This window comes from Heptranchias perlo, chromosome 2 (genome assembly GCF_035084215.1).
Source record: "Heptranchias perlo isolate sHepPer1 chromosome 2, sHepPer1.hap1, whole genome shotgun sequence".
NCBI lineage: Eukaryota > Metazoa > Chordata > Chondrichthyes > Hexanchiformes > Hexanchidae > Heptranchias > Heptranchias perlo.
In genome coordinates, this window is record NC_090326.1 from 142,226,708 (window position 1) to 142,243,526 (window position 16,819).

Here is a 16,819-nt window from a genome sequence, read left to right on the forward strand (position 1 = left end):
GGGGTAGGACATTTAGGACTGAGATGAGGAGAAATTTCTTCACTCAGAGGCTGGTGAACCTGTGGAATTCTCTACCACAGAAGGCTGTGGAGGCCAAGTCACTGAATATATTTAAAGGAGCTAGATAGATTTCTAGACACAAAAGGCATTAAGGGGTATGGGGAGAGAGCGGGAATATGGTATTGAGAAAGAGGATCAGCCATGATCATATTGAATGGCGGAGCAGGCTCGAAGGGCCGGATGGCCTACTACTGCTCCTATTTTCTATGTTTACCCATGCCTGGTTGTTGAGATGCAGGCAGCACAAAATATTCGTTTTACATGATTGCTGCGTGCAGCCAGCACTACCTGCAATCTTGAGTCACTGCTCACCAGTGGGCCCAGATATCGCAAGTGGCTATCACCACTTAAAGGCAGCCTGCACCACTTAAAGGGGAGGTGCACCTTGGCTGCAGGAACTGGTGGAAGTCAAAGGTGAAGTGAATCTGTGCTGCAATATAGTGAAGCATGGTGATGATGGGAACTCGAATTTTTAATGAGCAACAACTTGGCTGCTCAAAGTATGCGGGACTCTTGTATTTTCAAAATATAAGATGCGGGTCTGAACAGAGATCAGAAATCGCACACGTAAAACACAGATGCAGGTCCTGTCCTCATGTTTACAAACTGTTGAGTTCTTTCAAAACATTGAATAAAAGGTTACTCACGACTACATCCCACATCCTACAATCTGCATGCCAGACCCTGCCAATCTGAGTTTGTACCGTGCCTGCAAGAGCACGTGCACCAAGATTCTCTGATGATGCATAGAGGCCTTGGTGCAAGAGGTGGATCGAAGGAGGGGCATTCTATATCCGCAGTGGGGCAAGAGGCCCTCCAGACATATGCTCCCAAGACAGTAGGAACAGGGTCAACGCCAGGAGCATAACACCACAAACATAGATGCAGTACAGGAAGAAGTGCAATGATTTGACATGAGTGGTCAAGGTGCGCGAGTTCAACTGTCAAGTGGCATCTCCTACCAACTGCACCACTAGCCGCATCCACTGCTCTGCGCACTACATCCCCCATCACCCACCTACCAACAAACTCTTTTAATCAGTACTCAACTCTTCCGATCAGATGCTTTATCTCACCTTTACACATTACCACCGTTGCAAGCCGCACACCCACAACTCACAGGTCATGCACACTGGCAGCTATTCAACCATAACAGCCACATCACCCAAACATCTTGCAGGCCACTCACCGACACACGCCCCGCTTTCTTGCGGGAGAAGGTGGCATGTAACCGGAGGCAGCAAGTGGCAGTGGCTCCTTGGAACATGAACCTGCTGACCTCTCAGGATGACAGCATTCCTGTCCCACCCCTGCCACTCCGCCAGTGCTCTTGCTGTTGCCTGTCAGCTAGCCAGCCCACTCCCTTTGGAGTCATGTCGTCTTTGGTTCTTTTGCCAATCATCTTAAATCTGTGTCCTCTGGTTCTCGACCTTTCCGCCAACAGGAACAGTTTCTCTTCAATTACTTTATCAAAAGCCTTCATGATTCTGAACACTTCTAGCAAATCTCCTCTCAATTTCCTCTGCTCTAAGGAGAACAACCCCAGCTTTTCCAGTCTATCCACGTAACTGAAGTCCCTCATCCTTGGAATCATTCTAGTAAATCTCTCTGTACTCTCTCTAAGGCCTTCACCTCCTTCCTAAAGTGCAGTGCCCAGAATTGGACACAATACTTCAGCTGTGGCTGAAGCAGTGTTTTAAAGGTTCAACATAACTTCCTTGCTTTTGTACTCTATGCCACTATTTAAAAAGCTTTTTAACCGTTTTCTCAACCTGACCTGCCACATTCAAAGATTTGTGCACAACTACCCCCAAGTATCTCTGTTCCTGCACCCCCTTTAGAACTGTACCATTTAGTTTATATTGCCTCTCCTCATTCTGCCTGCCAAAACGTATCACTTCGCACTTCTGTGTTAAATTTCATCTGCCATGTGTCCACCCATTCCACCAGCCTGTCTATGTCCTCTTGAAGTCTATCACTATCCTCCTCACTATTTACTACACTTCCAAGTTTTGTGCCATCTGCAAATTTTGAAGTTGTGCCCAGCACAGCCAAAGCCAAGTCACTAATATAGATCAAGAAAAGCAGTGGTCCTAGTATCGATCCTTGGGGAACACCACTGTATACCTCCTTCCAGTCCGAAAAACAACCGTGCACCACTACTCTCTGTTGCCTTTCACTTAGCCAAATTTGTATCCATGCTGCCGCTGCCACTTTTATTCCATAGGCTTCAATTTTGCTGACAAGCCGATTATGTGGCACTTCATCAAACGTCTTTTGAAAGTCCATATACACATCAACCGCATTGCCCTCATCAACCCCCTCTGTTCATAGAATCATAGAATGGTTACAGCATGGAAGGCGGCCATTCAGCCCGTTGAGTTCATGCCGGCCCTCTGCAAGAGCAATCCAGCTAGTCCCACTCCCCCGCCCTATCCCAGTAGCCCTACAATTTTTTTCCCCCTTCAGTACTTATCCAATTCCCTTTTGAAAGCCACAATTGAATCTGCCTCCACCAACCCCTCAGGCAGTACATTCCAGATCATAACCTGTGTAAAAAAATGTTTTTCTCAAGTCACCTTTGGTTCTTTTGTCAATCACCTTAGATCTGTGTCCTCTGGTTCTTGACCCTTCCGCCAATGGGAATAGATCCTCTGTCTATCTACTATGTCTAGACCCTTCATGATTTTGAATACCTCTATCAAATCTCCTCTCAACCTTCTCAGCTCTAAGGAGAACAACCCCAGCTTCTCCAATCTATCCATGTAACTAAAGTCCCTCATCCCTGGAATCATTCTAAGAAATCTCTTCTGCACCCTCTCTAAGGCCTTCACATCCTTCCTAAAGTGCGGTGCCCAGAACTGGACACAATACTCCAATTGTGGTCGAACCACTGTTTTATAAAGGTTTATCACAACCTCCTTGCTTTTGTACTCTATACTTCTATTTATAAAGCCCTGGATCCCATATGCTTTCTTAACCGCTTTCTGAACCTGCCCTGCCACCTTCAACGATTTATGCACATATAACCCCAGATCACTCTGTTCCTGCACCCCTTTTAGAATTCTGCCTGCCAAAATGTATCACTTCGCACTTCTCTGTTAAATTTCATCTGCCATGTGTCCACCCATTCCACCAGCCTGACTATGTCCTCTTGAAGTCCATTACTATCGTCCTCACTATTTACTACACTTCCAAGTTTTGTGCCATCTGCAAATTTTGAAATTGTGCCCTGTACACCCAAGTCCAAGTCATTAATATATCAAAAAAAAGCAATGGTGCTAGTACCGACCCCTGGGGAACACCACTGTATGCCTCCTTCATCTACTTTAAAAGCTTGGTCAAAGGTGTGGGTTTGAAGGAGGGTCTTAAATAAGGAAAAGGAGGTGAAAAAGTGGAGGAAATTCCAGGCCATGGAACCTAGATGGCTGAAGGCATGAGCGCTAACGATGGACAGAAGGGAAAGGCGATGCATAAGAGGTCAGCGTCAAAGGAACGGAGATCCTGTGGTGGGGGGAGGAAGCAGTTTAGAGATAGGAAAGGATGAGGCCATGAAGGCATTTAAATGAGGATGATAATTTTAAATTAGAGGTGTTGAGGGATTGGGAGCAATATGCATCAGCAAGGACAGGAGTGATAGGGAAGCAGGACTTGGTGTTGGATAAGATATGGGCAGCAGAGTTTTGGATGAGCTGAACTTTATGGAGAGTGCAGGGTGGGAGGCCAGAGAGGAGAGCATTGGAAAAGTTGAGTCTGGAGGTGGCAAAGGCATGAATAAGAGCTTCAGTAGCAGATGGGCTGAGGCAGAGGAGGAGGTGGGCGATATTATGGAGTTGGAAGTAGGTGGTCTTGGTGATGGAGAGGATATGGAGCTGGAAGCTCAGCTCAGAGTCGAATAAGACACCGAGGCAAATAGTCTGGCTAAACCCAAGACAGTTACTTGAGAAGGGAGGGGTGGGTGAAATCAGTGGCAAGGGAATGGAGTTTGTGACAGGAGTCAAAGACAAAGGCTTCACTGTTCCCAATGTGAAACTAGAGGAAATTGTGGCTCATCCAAGATCGATGTTGAACAAGCGGTTAAACATGGTGGCACTGGAGATGCCGAGGGAAAGCTGGGTGTCGTTACCATAGATGTGAAAACTGACCCCATAACATGTGGTAAGTGTAGCAGGCTTAGGAGGAACAGATGATTTTGGACCGATGGTTCCCAAAGTTCCCCACCATTGGGGTTTTCCTCATGTCATGTCTGGGTCTATTGTAAACTGCCCGTTGATAGACTGCTTGCTATGGAGTTGTTGACTAATCATAGCATTGTACCATGCAACTACCAGGATGGTAAAAGGCAAGCTAGATGGACCTTGGCCTTTTGTTGTCTCCCTATTCCTGTGTTCCTATGTTTTTGAATGATGTCACCAAGGAGCAATATGGTGAGGAAGAGGAAGATGCCAAGAATAGATCCTTGGGGACCTCCAGAGATGGAAAGAGAAGCTATTGTTGGAGATGCTCTAGCCACGAGCGAGGGCAGTTCCACTGAGCTGGATAACGGAGGAGAGGTGTTAAGAGGAGAATGGTGTGGCCATTTGTGTCAATGGTTGCAGAAAGGTGAAGGAAGAAAAATGTGTCATGGTCAGTCACAAAGAATATCTTTTGTGACTTTGATTAGGGCTGTGGCAAACCTGATTGAAGAGATTCAAACATGGAAAGTGTGAAAAAGGTGGGCATGGATTTGGGAGGTGACAACAGCTTCAAGGGTTTTGAGAAGGAACATATGAACAGAAGCAGGCCATGCAGCCCCTCAAGTCTGTTTTGCCATTCAATTAAATCATGGTTGACCTGTACCTCAACTCCATTTACCCGCCTTTGCTCCACATCACTCGATTCCCTTACCTAACAAAATACTATTGATTACATGATTGAAAATTTCAATTGAACAGCACCCACAGCCATTGGGGGAAGAGAGTTCCCGAGAGGTTGGAGATGGGGTGGTAGTTTTGAAAAACAGATGATTCAAGTGTGGGTTTTTGAGGAGGAGATGATGATGGCAGTTTTGAAAAGAAGGGAGATAGTACCTGAAGAGGGAACCATTTACAATGGCAGCTAGCACAGGGACCAGGAGCTGAGTATCATGGGCAAGATCAGCTTGGAGAGGGCATGAGAGGAGATGGGAGAGAAAACTAGAGAATAATACAGAATCAGGACTAGGGCAGGAGGGAGCCTGGGGGCGGGGAGAGATTTGGCTTGGAGGGCATGGGGAAGGGAGAGGAAGCAACTATACAGATGGTCTCAAACTTAAATGACAAAGATGCCCACGAGCTCCTTGCACTTGTTGGAGGTGAGGGGGTTTAAGATGACAACTGGATTATTTTTGACCACAGGTCTTAAGATGGGAGAAGACCACTGATAGCAGTAACTCCTCACCCAGTTTACAGGTATCCCTAAGATTTATAAAATATTTTATGATGGAGATGAGGGCCCTGAATTTCTGTGGAGGTTGTTCCCATCATAACTTCAGAACACCTAGTGAAACGGTCTAAATGGCTGTTTGTCTGAGGATTGCACCAATCCTTACCGAAGTTATGACAGGAGATCAGGACAACCCCAGCAGAAATTCAGGGCAGAGGTTTATAAAGTGGGCACTTATTCATTAGTAAGTCAGCAAGTAAGCCAACAGCAATATATAGAAATCATGCATTTCAAAGCATCATCCTGAAGGAAGAATCTTATATGCTGTTCACAGCATGGAGTCCAGTCAAACAATATGCTGGTCTATAAATGGATGAGAGCTGTGCGCCACTACAAGGAATCTTGCAACACAAATCATCAAAGCATAGATGCATTTAAGGGGAAGCTAGATAAACACGGGAGGGAGAAAGAAACAGAAAGATATGCAAACTTGGATAGAACCTTGGTTGGGCCACACTTGGAATAAAATGAACAGTTCTGATCTCAATAATATAAAAAGGATATTTTTATATTTTTTTTCTCTTGATATTGCAGTTGTTGTTAAGCTAACTTAAGGGTTAAGTCATGGCAGGAGATCCCAGAGCCGTGTCATGTTCCTCTTGTGAGATGTGGGAATTCAGGGCTCCTTCCTGTATCCCTGATTCCTTCACCTGCGGGAAGTGTGTCCAGCTGCAGCTATTGTTTGACCGCTTGACGGCTCTGGAGCTGCGGATGGACTCACTTTGGAGCATCCGCGATGCTGAGAAAGTCGTGGATAGCACGTTCAGTGAGTTGGTCACACCGCAGATAAAAATTACTGAGGGAGATAGTGAATGGGTGACCAACAGACAGAGGAAGAGTAGGAAGGCAGTGCAGGGGTCCCCTGCGGTCATATCCCTCCAAAACAGGTATACCGTTTTGGATACTGTTGGGGGAGATGGCTCACCAGGGGAAGGTGGCAGTGGCCAGGTTCATGGCACCGTGGCTGGCTCTGCTGCACAGGAGGGCAGGAAAAAGAGTGGCAGAGCTATAGTGATAGGGGACTCGATTGTAAGGGGAATAGACAGGCGTTTCTGCGGACGCAACCGAGACTCCAGGATGGTATGTTGCCTCCCTGGTGCAAGGGTCAAGGATGTCTCGGAGCGGCTGCAGGACATTCTGGAGGGGGAGGGTGAACAGCCAGTTGTCGTGGTGCATATAGGCACCAACGATATAGGTAAAAAACAGGATGAGGTCCTACAAGCTGAATTTAGTGAGTTAGGAGTTAAACTAAAGAGTAGGACCTCAAAGGTAGTAATCTCAGGATTGCTACCAGTGCCACGGGCAAGTCAGAGTAGGAATGACAGGATAGCTAAGATGAATACGTGGCTTGAGAGATGGTGCAAGAGGGAGGGATTCAAATTCCTGGGCCATTGGAACCGGTTCTGGGGGAGGTGGGACCAGTACAAATTGGACGGTCTGCATCTGGGCAGGACTGGAACCAATGTCCTAGGGGGAGTGTTTGCCAGTGCTGTTGGGGAGGGTTTAAACTAATGTGGCAGGGGGATGGGAACCGATGCAGGAAGTCAGTGGGAAATAAAATGGTGACAGAAACAAAAGGCAGTAAGGAAGAGTGTACAGAACATGACCGGACAGATGGTCTGAGAAAGCAGGGCAAAGACCAAGGGAAGTCTAGATTAAACTGAATTTATTTCAATGCAAGAAGTCTGATGGGCAAGGCAGATGAACTCAGGGCATGGATGGGTACATGGGACTCGGATGTTATAGCTATTACTGAAACATGGCTAAGGGAGGGGCAGGACTGGCAGCTCAATGTTCCAGGGTACAGATGCTATAGGAAAGATAGAGCAGGAGGTAAGAGAGGAGGGGGAGTTGCGTTCTTGATTAGGGAGAACATCACGGCAGTAGTGAGAGGGGATATATCCGAGGGTTCGCCCACTGAGTCTATATGGGTAGAACTGAAAAATAAGAAGGGAGAGATCACTTTGATAGGATTGTACTACAGACCCCCAAATAGTCAACGGGAAATTGAGGAGCAAATATGTAAGGAGATTACAGACAGCTGCAAGAAAAATAGGGTGGTAATAGTAGGGGACTTTAACTTTCCCAACATTGACTGGGACAGCCATAGCATTAGGGGCTTGGATGGAGAGAAATTTGTTGAGTGTATTCAGGAGGAATTTCTCATTCAGTATGTGGATGGCCCGACTAGAGAGGGGGCAAAACTTGACCTCCTCTTGGGAAATAAGGAAGGGCAGGTGACAGAAGTGTTGGTGAGGGATCACTTTGGGACAAGTGATCATAATTCCATTAGTTTTAAGATAGCTATGGAGAAGGATAGGTCTGGCCCAAAAGTTAAAATTCTAAATTGGGGAAAGGCCAATTTTGATGGTATTAGACAGGAACTTTCAGAAGTTGATTGGGAGAGTCTGTTGGCAGGCAAAGGGACGTCTGGTAAGTGGGAGGCTTTCAAAAGTGTGTTAACCAGGGTTCAGGGTAAGCACATTCCTTATAAAGTGAAGGGCAAGGCTGGTAGAAGTAGGGAACCTTGGATGACTCGGGAGATTGAGGCACTAGTCAAAAAGAAGAAGGAGGCATATGACATGCATAGGCAGCTGGGATCAAGTGGATCCCTTCAAGAGTATAGAGATTGCCGGAGTAGAGTTAAGAGAGAAATCAGGAGGGCAAAAAGGGGATATGAGATTGCTTTGGCAGATCAGGCAAAGGTGAATCCAAAGAGCTTCTACAAATACATAAAGGGCAAAAGGGTAACTAGGGAGAGAGTAGGGCCTCTTAAGGATCAACAAGGTCATCTATGTGCGGAACCACAAGAAATGGGTGAGATCCTGAATGAATATTTCACATCGGTATTTACGGTTGAGAAAGGCATGGATGTTAGGGAACTTGGGGAAATAAATAGTGATGTCTTGAGGAGTGTACATATTACAGAGAGGGAGGTGCTGGAAGTCTTAACGCGCATCAAGGTAGATAAATCTCAGGGACCTGATGAAATGTATCCCAGGACGTTATGGGAGGTTAGGGAGGAAATTGCGGGTCCCCTAGCAGAGATATTTGAATCATCGACAGCTACAGGTGAGGTGCCTGAAGATTGGAGGGTAGCAAATGTTGTGCCTTTGTTTAAGAAGAGCGGCAGGGAAAAGCCTGGGAACTACAGACCGGTGAGCCTGACATCTGTAGTGGGTAAGCTGTTAGAGGGTATTCTGAGGGACAGGATCTACAGGCATTTGGAGAGGCAGGGACTAATTAGGAACAGTCAGCATGGTTTTGTGAGAGGAAAATCATGTCTCACGAATTTGATTGAGTTTTTTGAAGGGGTAACCAAGAAGATGGATGAGGGCTGTGCAGTAGACGTGGTCTACATGGACTTCAGCAAAGCATTTGACAAGGTACCGCATGGTAGGTTGTTACATAAGGTTAAATCTCATGGGATCCAAGGTGAGGTAGCCAATTGGATACAAAATTGGCTTGACGACAGAAGACAGAGGGTGGTTGTAGAGGGTTGTTTTTCAAACTGGATGCCTGTGTCCAGCGGTGTGCCTCAGGGATCGGTGCTGGGTCCGCTGTTATTTGTTATTTATATTAATGATTTGGATGAGAATTTAGGAGGCATGGTTAGTAAGTTTGCAGATGACACCAAGATTGGTGGCATTGTGGACAGTGAAGAAGGTTATCTGGGATTGCAACGGGATCTTGATCAATTGGGCCAGTGGGCCGATGAATGGCAGATGGAGTTTAATTTAGATAAATGTGAGGTGATGCATTTTGGTAGATCGAATCGGGCCAGGACCTACTCCGTTAATGGTAGGGCGTTGGGGAGAGTTTTCGAACAAAGAGATCTAGGAGTACAGATTCATAGCTCCTTGAAAGTGGAGTCACAGGTGGATAGGGTGGTGAAGAAGGCATTCGGCATGCTTGGTTTCATTGGTCAGAATATTGAATGCAGGAGTTGGGATGTCTTGTTGAAGTTGTACAGGGCATTGGTGAGGCCACACTTGGAGTACTGTGTACAGTTCTGGTCACCCTATTATAGAAAGGATATTATTAAACTAGAAAGAGTGCAGAAAAGATTTACTAGGATGCTACCGGGACTTGATGGTTTGACTTACAGGGAGAGGTTAGACAGACTGGGACTTTTTTCCCTGGAGAGTAGGAGGTTAAGGGGTGATCTTATAGAAGTCTATAAAATAATGAGGGGCATAGATAAGGTCGATAGTCAAAATCTTTTCCCAAAGGTAGGGGAGTCTATAACGAGGGGGCATCGATTTAAGGTGAGAGGGGAGAGATACAAAAGGGTCCAGAGGGGCAATTTTTTCACTCAAAGGGTGGTGAGTGTCTGGAACGAGCTGCCAGAGGCAGTAGTAGAGGCGGGTACAATTTTGTCTTTTAAAAAGCATTTGGACAGTTACATGGGTAAGATGGGTATAGAGGGATATGGGCCAAGTGCAGGCAATTGGGACTAGCTTAGTGGTATAAACTGGGCGACATGGACATGTTGGGCCGAAGGGCCTGTTTCCATGTTGTAACTTCTATGATTCTATGATTCTATATCGAGGCACTGGAGAAAGTGCAAACTAGATTTACTCGGATATCAGAACTGAGAGGTTATACCGATCAGGAAAAATTGAACAGGTCGGGGCTCTTTTCTCTGGAAAAAAGACTGAGGGATGACTTGATAGAGGTCTTTAAGATTATGAAAAGTTTTGATAGGGTAGATGTAGAGAAAATGTCTCCACTTGTGGGAGAGACCAAAACTAGGAGCCATAAATATAAGATAGTTACTTGTAAATCCAATAGGGAATTCAGGAGATTTTTTTTTACCCAAAGAGTGGTTAGAATGTGGAACTCAATAACACAAGTAGTAGTTGAGGCGACTAACATAGATGCATTTAAGGGGAAGCTAGATAAACACATGAGGGAGAAAGGAATAGAAAGATATATTGATGTGGTTAGATGAAGTGTGGAGGGAGGAGGCTCGTGTGGAGCATAATTATCGACATGGACATGTTGGGCCGAATAGCCTGCGTCTGCGTTATACATCCTATGTAATTCTATGTAACAACCTACACATTTTTTAAAAAATGAATATAGTGACCCTGAAATTGTGTAGTGATTCTTCAGTATCCCTTTATAATTCCAGTGAAAGACTGGCAGAACCCCCCCTAAAATGGGCAGACACTTGGCATGACCTAGTTACGATGGATCTCCACCTTTTTTGGGAAGGTTCTGCAGGTCGACCACCGGAGTTAGAGCGGGAGACTCCCTGTGGAGGTTCGGGCCCTATAATTGCCTTCAGTTCTAAAACATTAACTCATTAGCTAACCAGCAGATCTAATTGCAGTTTTTCTCTCCTAGATTTACCTCTGAGCAGTGGTCATGATGGCATCCACCACTTCAATAATGCGGTGCAAAGCAGAGTCTGTACCGATGGTCATATCTGTCCCACAAAAATCGTTATCGATAGATCCAACCATGCCCACAATATTTAAGTGGCTGTACTTGCGAGCTGTTACCTCATCAATTTTACCTAGATGAGGGAAGAAGGAAAAAAAAAAGTTGCAAGAAACAGTCTGAATGCCTCAACAATCAGGGCCAATAAATCCAGATGCAAGTAATTAAGAGCATTTTTCATCTGGTAAATCCAAATAACGCATGTAACATCATGAGAAAGAGATTATACACATTGTGAAAATAAAAGTTGTAATTCTGATATCTTTAAATCAGCAACTCTATCATTGTGACAGAAATCATAACCCATTAAATTCAACTGCCAATGATGTATGCACTTACACTTGTCAGAATTTCAATCAGTAAAGTTGAGATTTGCCCAACCCAGGTTACACTATTAAATTATGTTCTAGGAAGCCTGACTCTTAATCTGCCCTGCTTGTAATTTTGCTTAGAGAAAGTAAAATGTACTAATAGCTACCAACAAACTTAAAAGGGGGAATTTTAATTCCCTTCGCCCGGCAGAACGAGAGTTAAAAATCAAGTGGTAGACTTATCACTCTTATCGCCCCAGGGCCATTTTAACACCACAAATTTATTGGGTGGTTGAGGCATCTGCCTGATTCAAGTAAGGGACTTCATGAATTAAAGAAAATCGGGGTCGCATGATGTCATTAGGACCCCAAAGCAGCTTTAACTGCCGACTGAGCATCCACCATGGACATTTCGTTCAGTCAAACTTGTTGGACACCCAGCTGTCAGATAAGTTTACCTATGGGTGGGGGGGCGAGGAGGACCAGGAGCGCTCCTCCGAGCTCCACAAACAATGTTTGGGCTGTTGCCGCACTGGGATCCCCATCTTTTGACTCGCAAAATGCTCCTGGGACTTAGCCCCCGACTTATCTGTCTGTTGGCCCAGTGGCGTCAGTAATGAGGTGAATGGCCAATTAATCTGATTTTGATGACATTGGTTGAGAAGGCTATTGACCAGGACACCAGGAAAACTTTCTGCTCTTTGTTGAGCAGTACTACTGGATCATTAATGTTCACCAGAACAGATAGAACATCTCATCTGAAGCACTCCAAAAATATTGTACTGAAGTGTCACATTAGATTATGAGAAGTTCTGGAGCAGGAATTGAACATTCAAACTCCTGACTCAGGACTGGGAGCACTACAAACTGAGTTAAACAAATGCTTACGTTGCACACTAACACTTGAAACAGTTTAGCAGTGCTTTGTCCAAACTGTCTGGTTTGGGTTGACAGCTGCACCAATTACCTTCAGAAATCATCTTTTTATTCCTTCAAAAGTTCACTTTTGAGAATCCTCTCTGGAAAATGGTCAATACTGACGTAGACCTGCCCTGTATTGATCAATACAAGTGGTTGGGAAAGTATAGCCTTCAGTGCAATGTGGTTTGGACATTTAAAAATTGATCAATACATCTGTAGGATCATTACGAGCGCCGATCGATACAAATGGATTTTACCATAAACTGCCCAAAAAAACTGACTATATATTTACAAAAGCAGGCAGAATTCATAATAAGTGTACGGAGTCAATAGCAGACATGGAAACACACCGTTCCTGTTATAAAACTGGCTCAGTACTTCCCTACATTCAGTAATCATTTTAAACAGGTGCCTTTATTTAATTGATCAAGTTGTTGTTTGTTTACTGTTATTTTTTTCAAACCTTGCTGAAAAGAGGTCCTCACTGGATCTGGGATCTTGTTATTAAGAAGCCTGTGGGTCAAACTGGGTATCTATACTTCTACTTACCAATGAGTTAAGTTGCACCAAAGCATGAATATTTCAGAATATGCAACAGCCTCTAATTTACTTATCTGCTGTAGTAGGCCAGCAGTTACTACCCGGCATTCTCTAGGGGTTATCTTTTAAATTTATCATTACAGATACTATCCATTTTTTTCTCCAAGTCCATGTCCATATGACACTTGTAGTGCCAATTTCAAAACTCGGTCACCTTTTACACAAAGATTTTATGTTAAAATGGTCACTGTCCCCAAAAAACCCACAATTCCACAAGGATTATAGTTACAAAGAATGCCCATACAAATCAGGCATACAAGAGAAAAATCCACAGGGCCTCAATATGAGACTTACCTCCTTCAGTGAGTTCCTGCAGTAGTCCTTTCCACTCTTCACGGAAGAGATTTGCACCAGTTAAACTACCATCTCCACCAATCACGCACAGATTTGATATCCCACACTTTACGAGATTGTGGGCAGCCTGGAGGCGACCCTCATGGGTACGGAATTCCTGGCAGCGTGCGCTCCCGATAACTGTCCCACCCTGAAAACAAAGTACCAGAAAAATTGCCGCTCATTAATAAAAAAATGGAAAACTGCACTCTACACATAGCAAGTGAAATTAAAGCTGTGAACTTTACCATCAGTGCTCTCACAGATACTGCCAGAACTTGGGACAATACTGGTCTGTATAGGCTAGGTTTTGCTTTTCACAGCCCCACAGGGACTTCTGCCTGCCACCCTGACTCTGGCCCAGTTTCCAGGGTCACTAGCAATTCATGGAAGCCTCCTGACAGAATTCTGCAGTGGGACAAACAGAAGATGCAAGAGCCTTTATAAAGTCTGGAAGAACTGTCCCAAATATCGGCCTCAGCCAAGATGAGGCCTTCAGCGGGTAACTGTTGAGGGTGAAATGAAGGGAGAGGAGGCCACTACAAGACTTCTTCCTCCATAGGAGACTCAGGACCTTCTCGCCACTACAGGAGCTGTCAACCTGGGCTCCATTGCTGGTCCTGGGGAGCAGAAAGAATCACGACTGACAGCATTTGCATGCGGCAGACGGGGAAGGGTGGTCACCAACAGTCCCAGTGGGAGCGGAGGTAAGCCTCGCGGCTCAATTTTCCCTATCATTTCAGCTGCTATCCCACCCAATATGGAACAGGATAATGGGAGGAAAATCCAGACCTAGGTCTTAATGCCACAACATGGAGCTTTATATGCAATTCATCATACTTTCCACTTTAAAAAAACAAGAGCAAGAGAAACCATAATCCAAATAGAGAGAGAAGTACATAAAAAGATTTGTTCATTTATCCTCATTTCCCCAAATTCAATGGAATAGAATTTCATTGGAGTTCTCTTGATTGTCCACAGTAAATATGACAGAAGATCCATGGAAACCTTGGAGAAATGACATAATTGGCATTTTCTCAAAAGGTTTCTAATGATCTTACAAGGTACTGAGCCTTGTGGGGTCCCGCAAAGCTCAGTACTGGGTCCCTTGCTTTTTGTGGTATATATTAATGATTTGGACTTGAATGTGGGGGGCTTGATCAAGAAGTTTGCAGATGATACAAAAATTGGCCGTGTGGTTGTTAGTGAGGAGGAAAGCTGTAGACTGCAGGAAGATATCAATGGATTGGTCAGGTGGGCAGAAAAGTGGCAAATGGAATTCAATCCAGAGAAGTGTGAGGTAATGCATTTGGGGAGGACAAACAGGGAGTACACAATAAATGGGAGGATACTGAGAGGTGTAGAGGAACAAAGGGACCTTGGAATGCATGTCCACAGATCCCTGGAGGTAGCAGGACAGGTAGATAAGGTGGTTAAAAAGGCATACGGGATACTTTCCTTTATTAGCCGAGGCTTAGAATATAAGAGCAGGGAGGTTATGCTAGAACTGTATAAAACATTGGTTAGGCCACAGCTCGAGTACTGTGTACAGTTCTCGTCACCACATTACAGAAAGATGTGATTGCACTAGAGAGGGTACAGAAGAGATTTACGAGGATGTTGCCAGGACTGGAGAATTTTAGCTATGAGAAAAGATTGGTTAGGCTGGGCTTGTTTTCTTTGGAACAAAGGAGGATGAGGGGAGATTTAATTGAGGTGTATAAAATTATGACAGGACTAGACAGAGTGGATAGGGAGGACCTATTTCCTTTAGCAGAGGGGTCAGTAACCAGGGGGTCATAGATTTAAAGTAATTGGTAGAAGGATTAGAGGGGAGCTGAGGAGAAATTTATTCACCCAGAGGGTGGTGGGTGTCTGGAACTCACTGCCTGAAAGGGTGGTAGAGGCAGAAACCCTCAACTCATTTAAAGTGGGATTAAGCTGGATAACTCTTTCGGCTGGCACGGACACGATGGGCCAAATGACCTCCTTCTATGCCATAGCGTTCCGTGATTCTATCTTCCTCCAAAGTTATAGTGAGAATTAAGTGCAGCCATGAAAGAAATTCCCAGTGACTATGTTCAAAATCATCAACAGCAATCAAGTCATCTTTTATCAATTCAACCCCCGTTTCCCACTGTGATTCATATAAGAGGCAGTTCCACGTTAATTGTTCAATTCCAGCATTGAAGTAATCACAGATCTTTACCCGAGTTCCATTTTCACGGGAACATTAAAATGGAAAGGATTCTCACTCCATCGAATGTGGAATATTTGTGAATGCTGCAGAAAAGAATTTGCCTAATGGTCTAGTGCAGGAAATTCTTCCCAATCTATCCTGAGAGGGGAAGCTAGATATGATGCCTGTTTCAGTTATTATCTGACACAACCTTACAGGGCTTCAACACACAGAGCCCATGGATGCATGATTAGACAGGCTGGAATGTTAAAACAATTTATATCATCAGTTTGGAATCTCAGGCCTTTTAAACCTGGTTTGTCTGTTCCTTTAAATCAAAACAGAAAATGCTGGAATTTCACAGCAGTTTGATCAGCGTTTGAAAAGGGAAGAAAAGCTACTTTTCAGGTGTGAACCTTGAGTTTTGATGAAGGGTCATACACAAAACTAGAAGTTATATTTCTCTTTTGGATGCTGACCAATCTTTGTGTTGGTTTCTTTATACATACAGAAGTATTCCTTTCAAACTGATCACATATGGCATACTTTAATATGTAAACAATCTTACAACACCAAGTTATAGTCCAACAATTTTATTTGAAAATCACAAGCTTTCGAAGGCTTCCTCCTTCGTCAGGTGAATGTCGACATTCACCTGACGAAGGAGGAAGCCTCCGAAAGCTTGTGATTTTCAAATAAAATTGTTGGACTATAACTTGGTGTTGTAAGATTGTTTACATTTGTCAACCCCAGTCCATCACCGGCATCTCCACATCATACTTTAATATGGCATGAAGCAAACCATCTCTAATTAACTTGCGTTGTCTGATATATATTATATACTGATAATTTTCTCAATCAGAATCCAATTATATTAATTTGAAATGTAATGACAACCCCTCCAAATAGCATGAATGTCATACAGCAACATCAGATGTCAAACCTAGAGCACAGATGAAACTGAAATACTACTATATGGAAAACTGTAAAGCATCCTACACCAACAGTAAATGTCAGATTTATTGGTGAAATGATAAAGTCATCATTTCACAAAAAGTATTTAGTGGTGAAATAATAGTTTAACCTTTAGTTTATGAATGCCACCCAAGCATTCATTTTTCTTATGCAATTTAGAACATATTTTTGCATACTTCTACTCTATTAGAGCCTTGGACACACTCCCAGCTAGTCAGAATTTCCATAAAAGGAGTATTCGCTATTTTTTCTACCTCAAGACATTGCACTATATTCACTTACCATTTGCAAGATACTGGAGACATTTTCCCATTTTGCTTCTATGATATTATCTCCACCATCCACCATACCTTGATAACCCTGTAAGAGAGTGAAAAACAAAGACATTATTGCAACTTAATTAAGATAAGCAGTTTCCGATGTCAGAAGGAAAGCATTCTGTAACACTCTATAATGCCAAAACATACATAACCCTTTGCTGCAAATATTATTTGCATAAGGATCCATATTTGCTCCATTTGAAAGCTGC

The 16,819-nt window shown here is 44.0% G+C and overlaps 1 protein-coding gene across 1 annotated transcript in view; it reads right to left on the reverse strand.

The window, feature by feature from the left end:
* LOC137332424 (ATP-dependent 6-phosphofructokinase, platelet type-like) overlaps window positions 1-16,819 on the reverse strand; it is a 114,938-nt gene that overhangs the window by 75,432 nt on the left and 22,687 nt on the right. The window contains exons 3-5 of the mRNA XM_067996250.1: window positions 16,573-16,650; window positions 13,098-13,287; window positions 10,882-11,047 (exon numbers count right to left, since the gene is read on the reverse strand). Coding sequence (XP_067852351.1) covers window positions 10,882-11,047; window positions 13,098-13,287; window positions 16,573-16,650 — 434 coding nt within the window. The remainder of the gene's footprint in view (window positions 1-10,881; window positions 11,048-13,097; window positions 13,288-16,572; window positions 16,651-16,819) is intronic.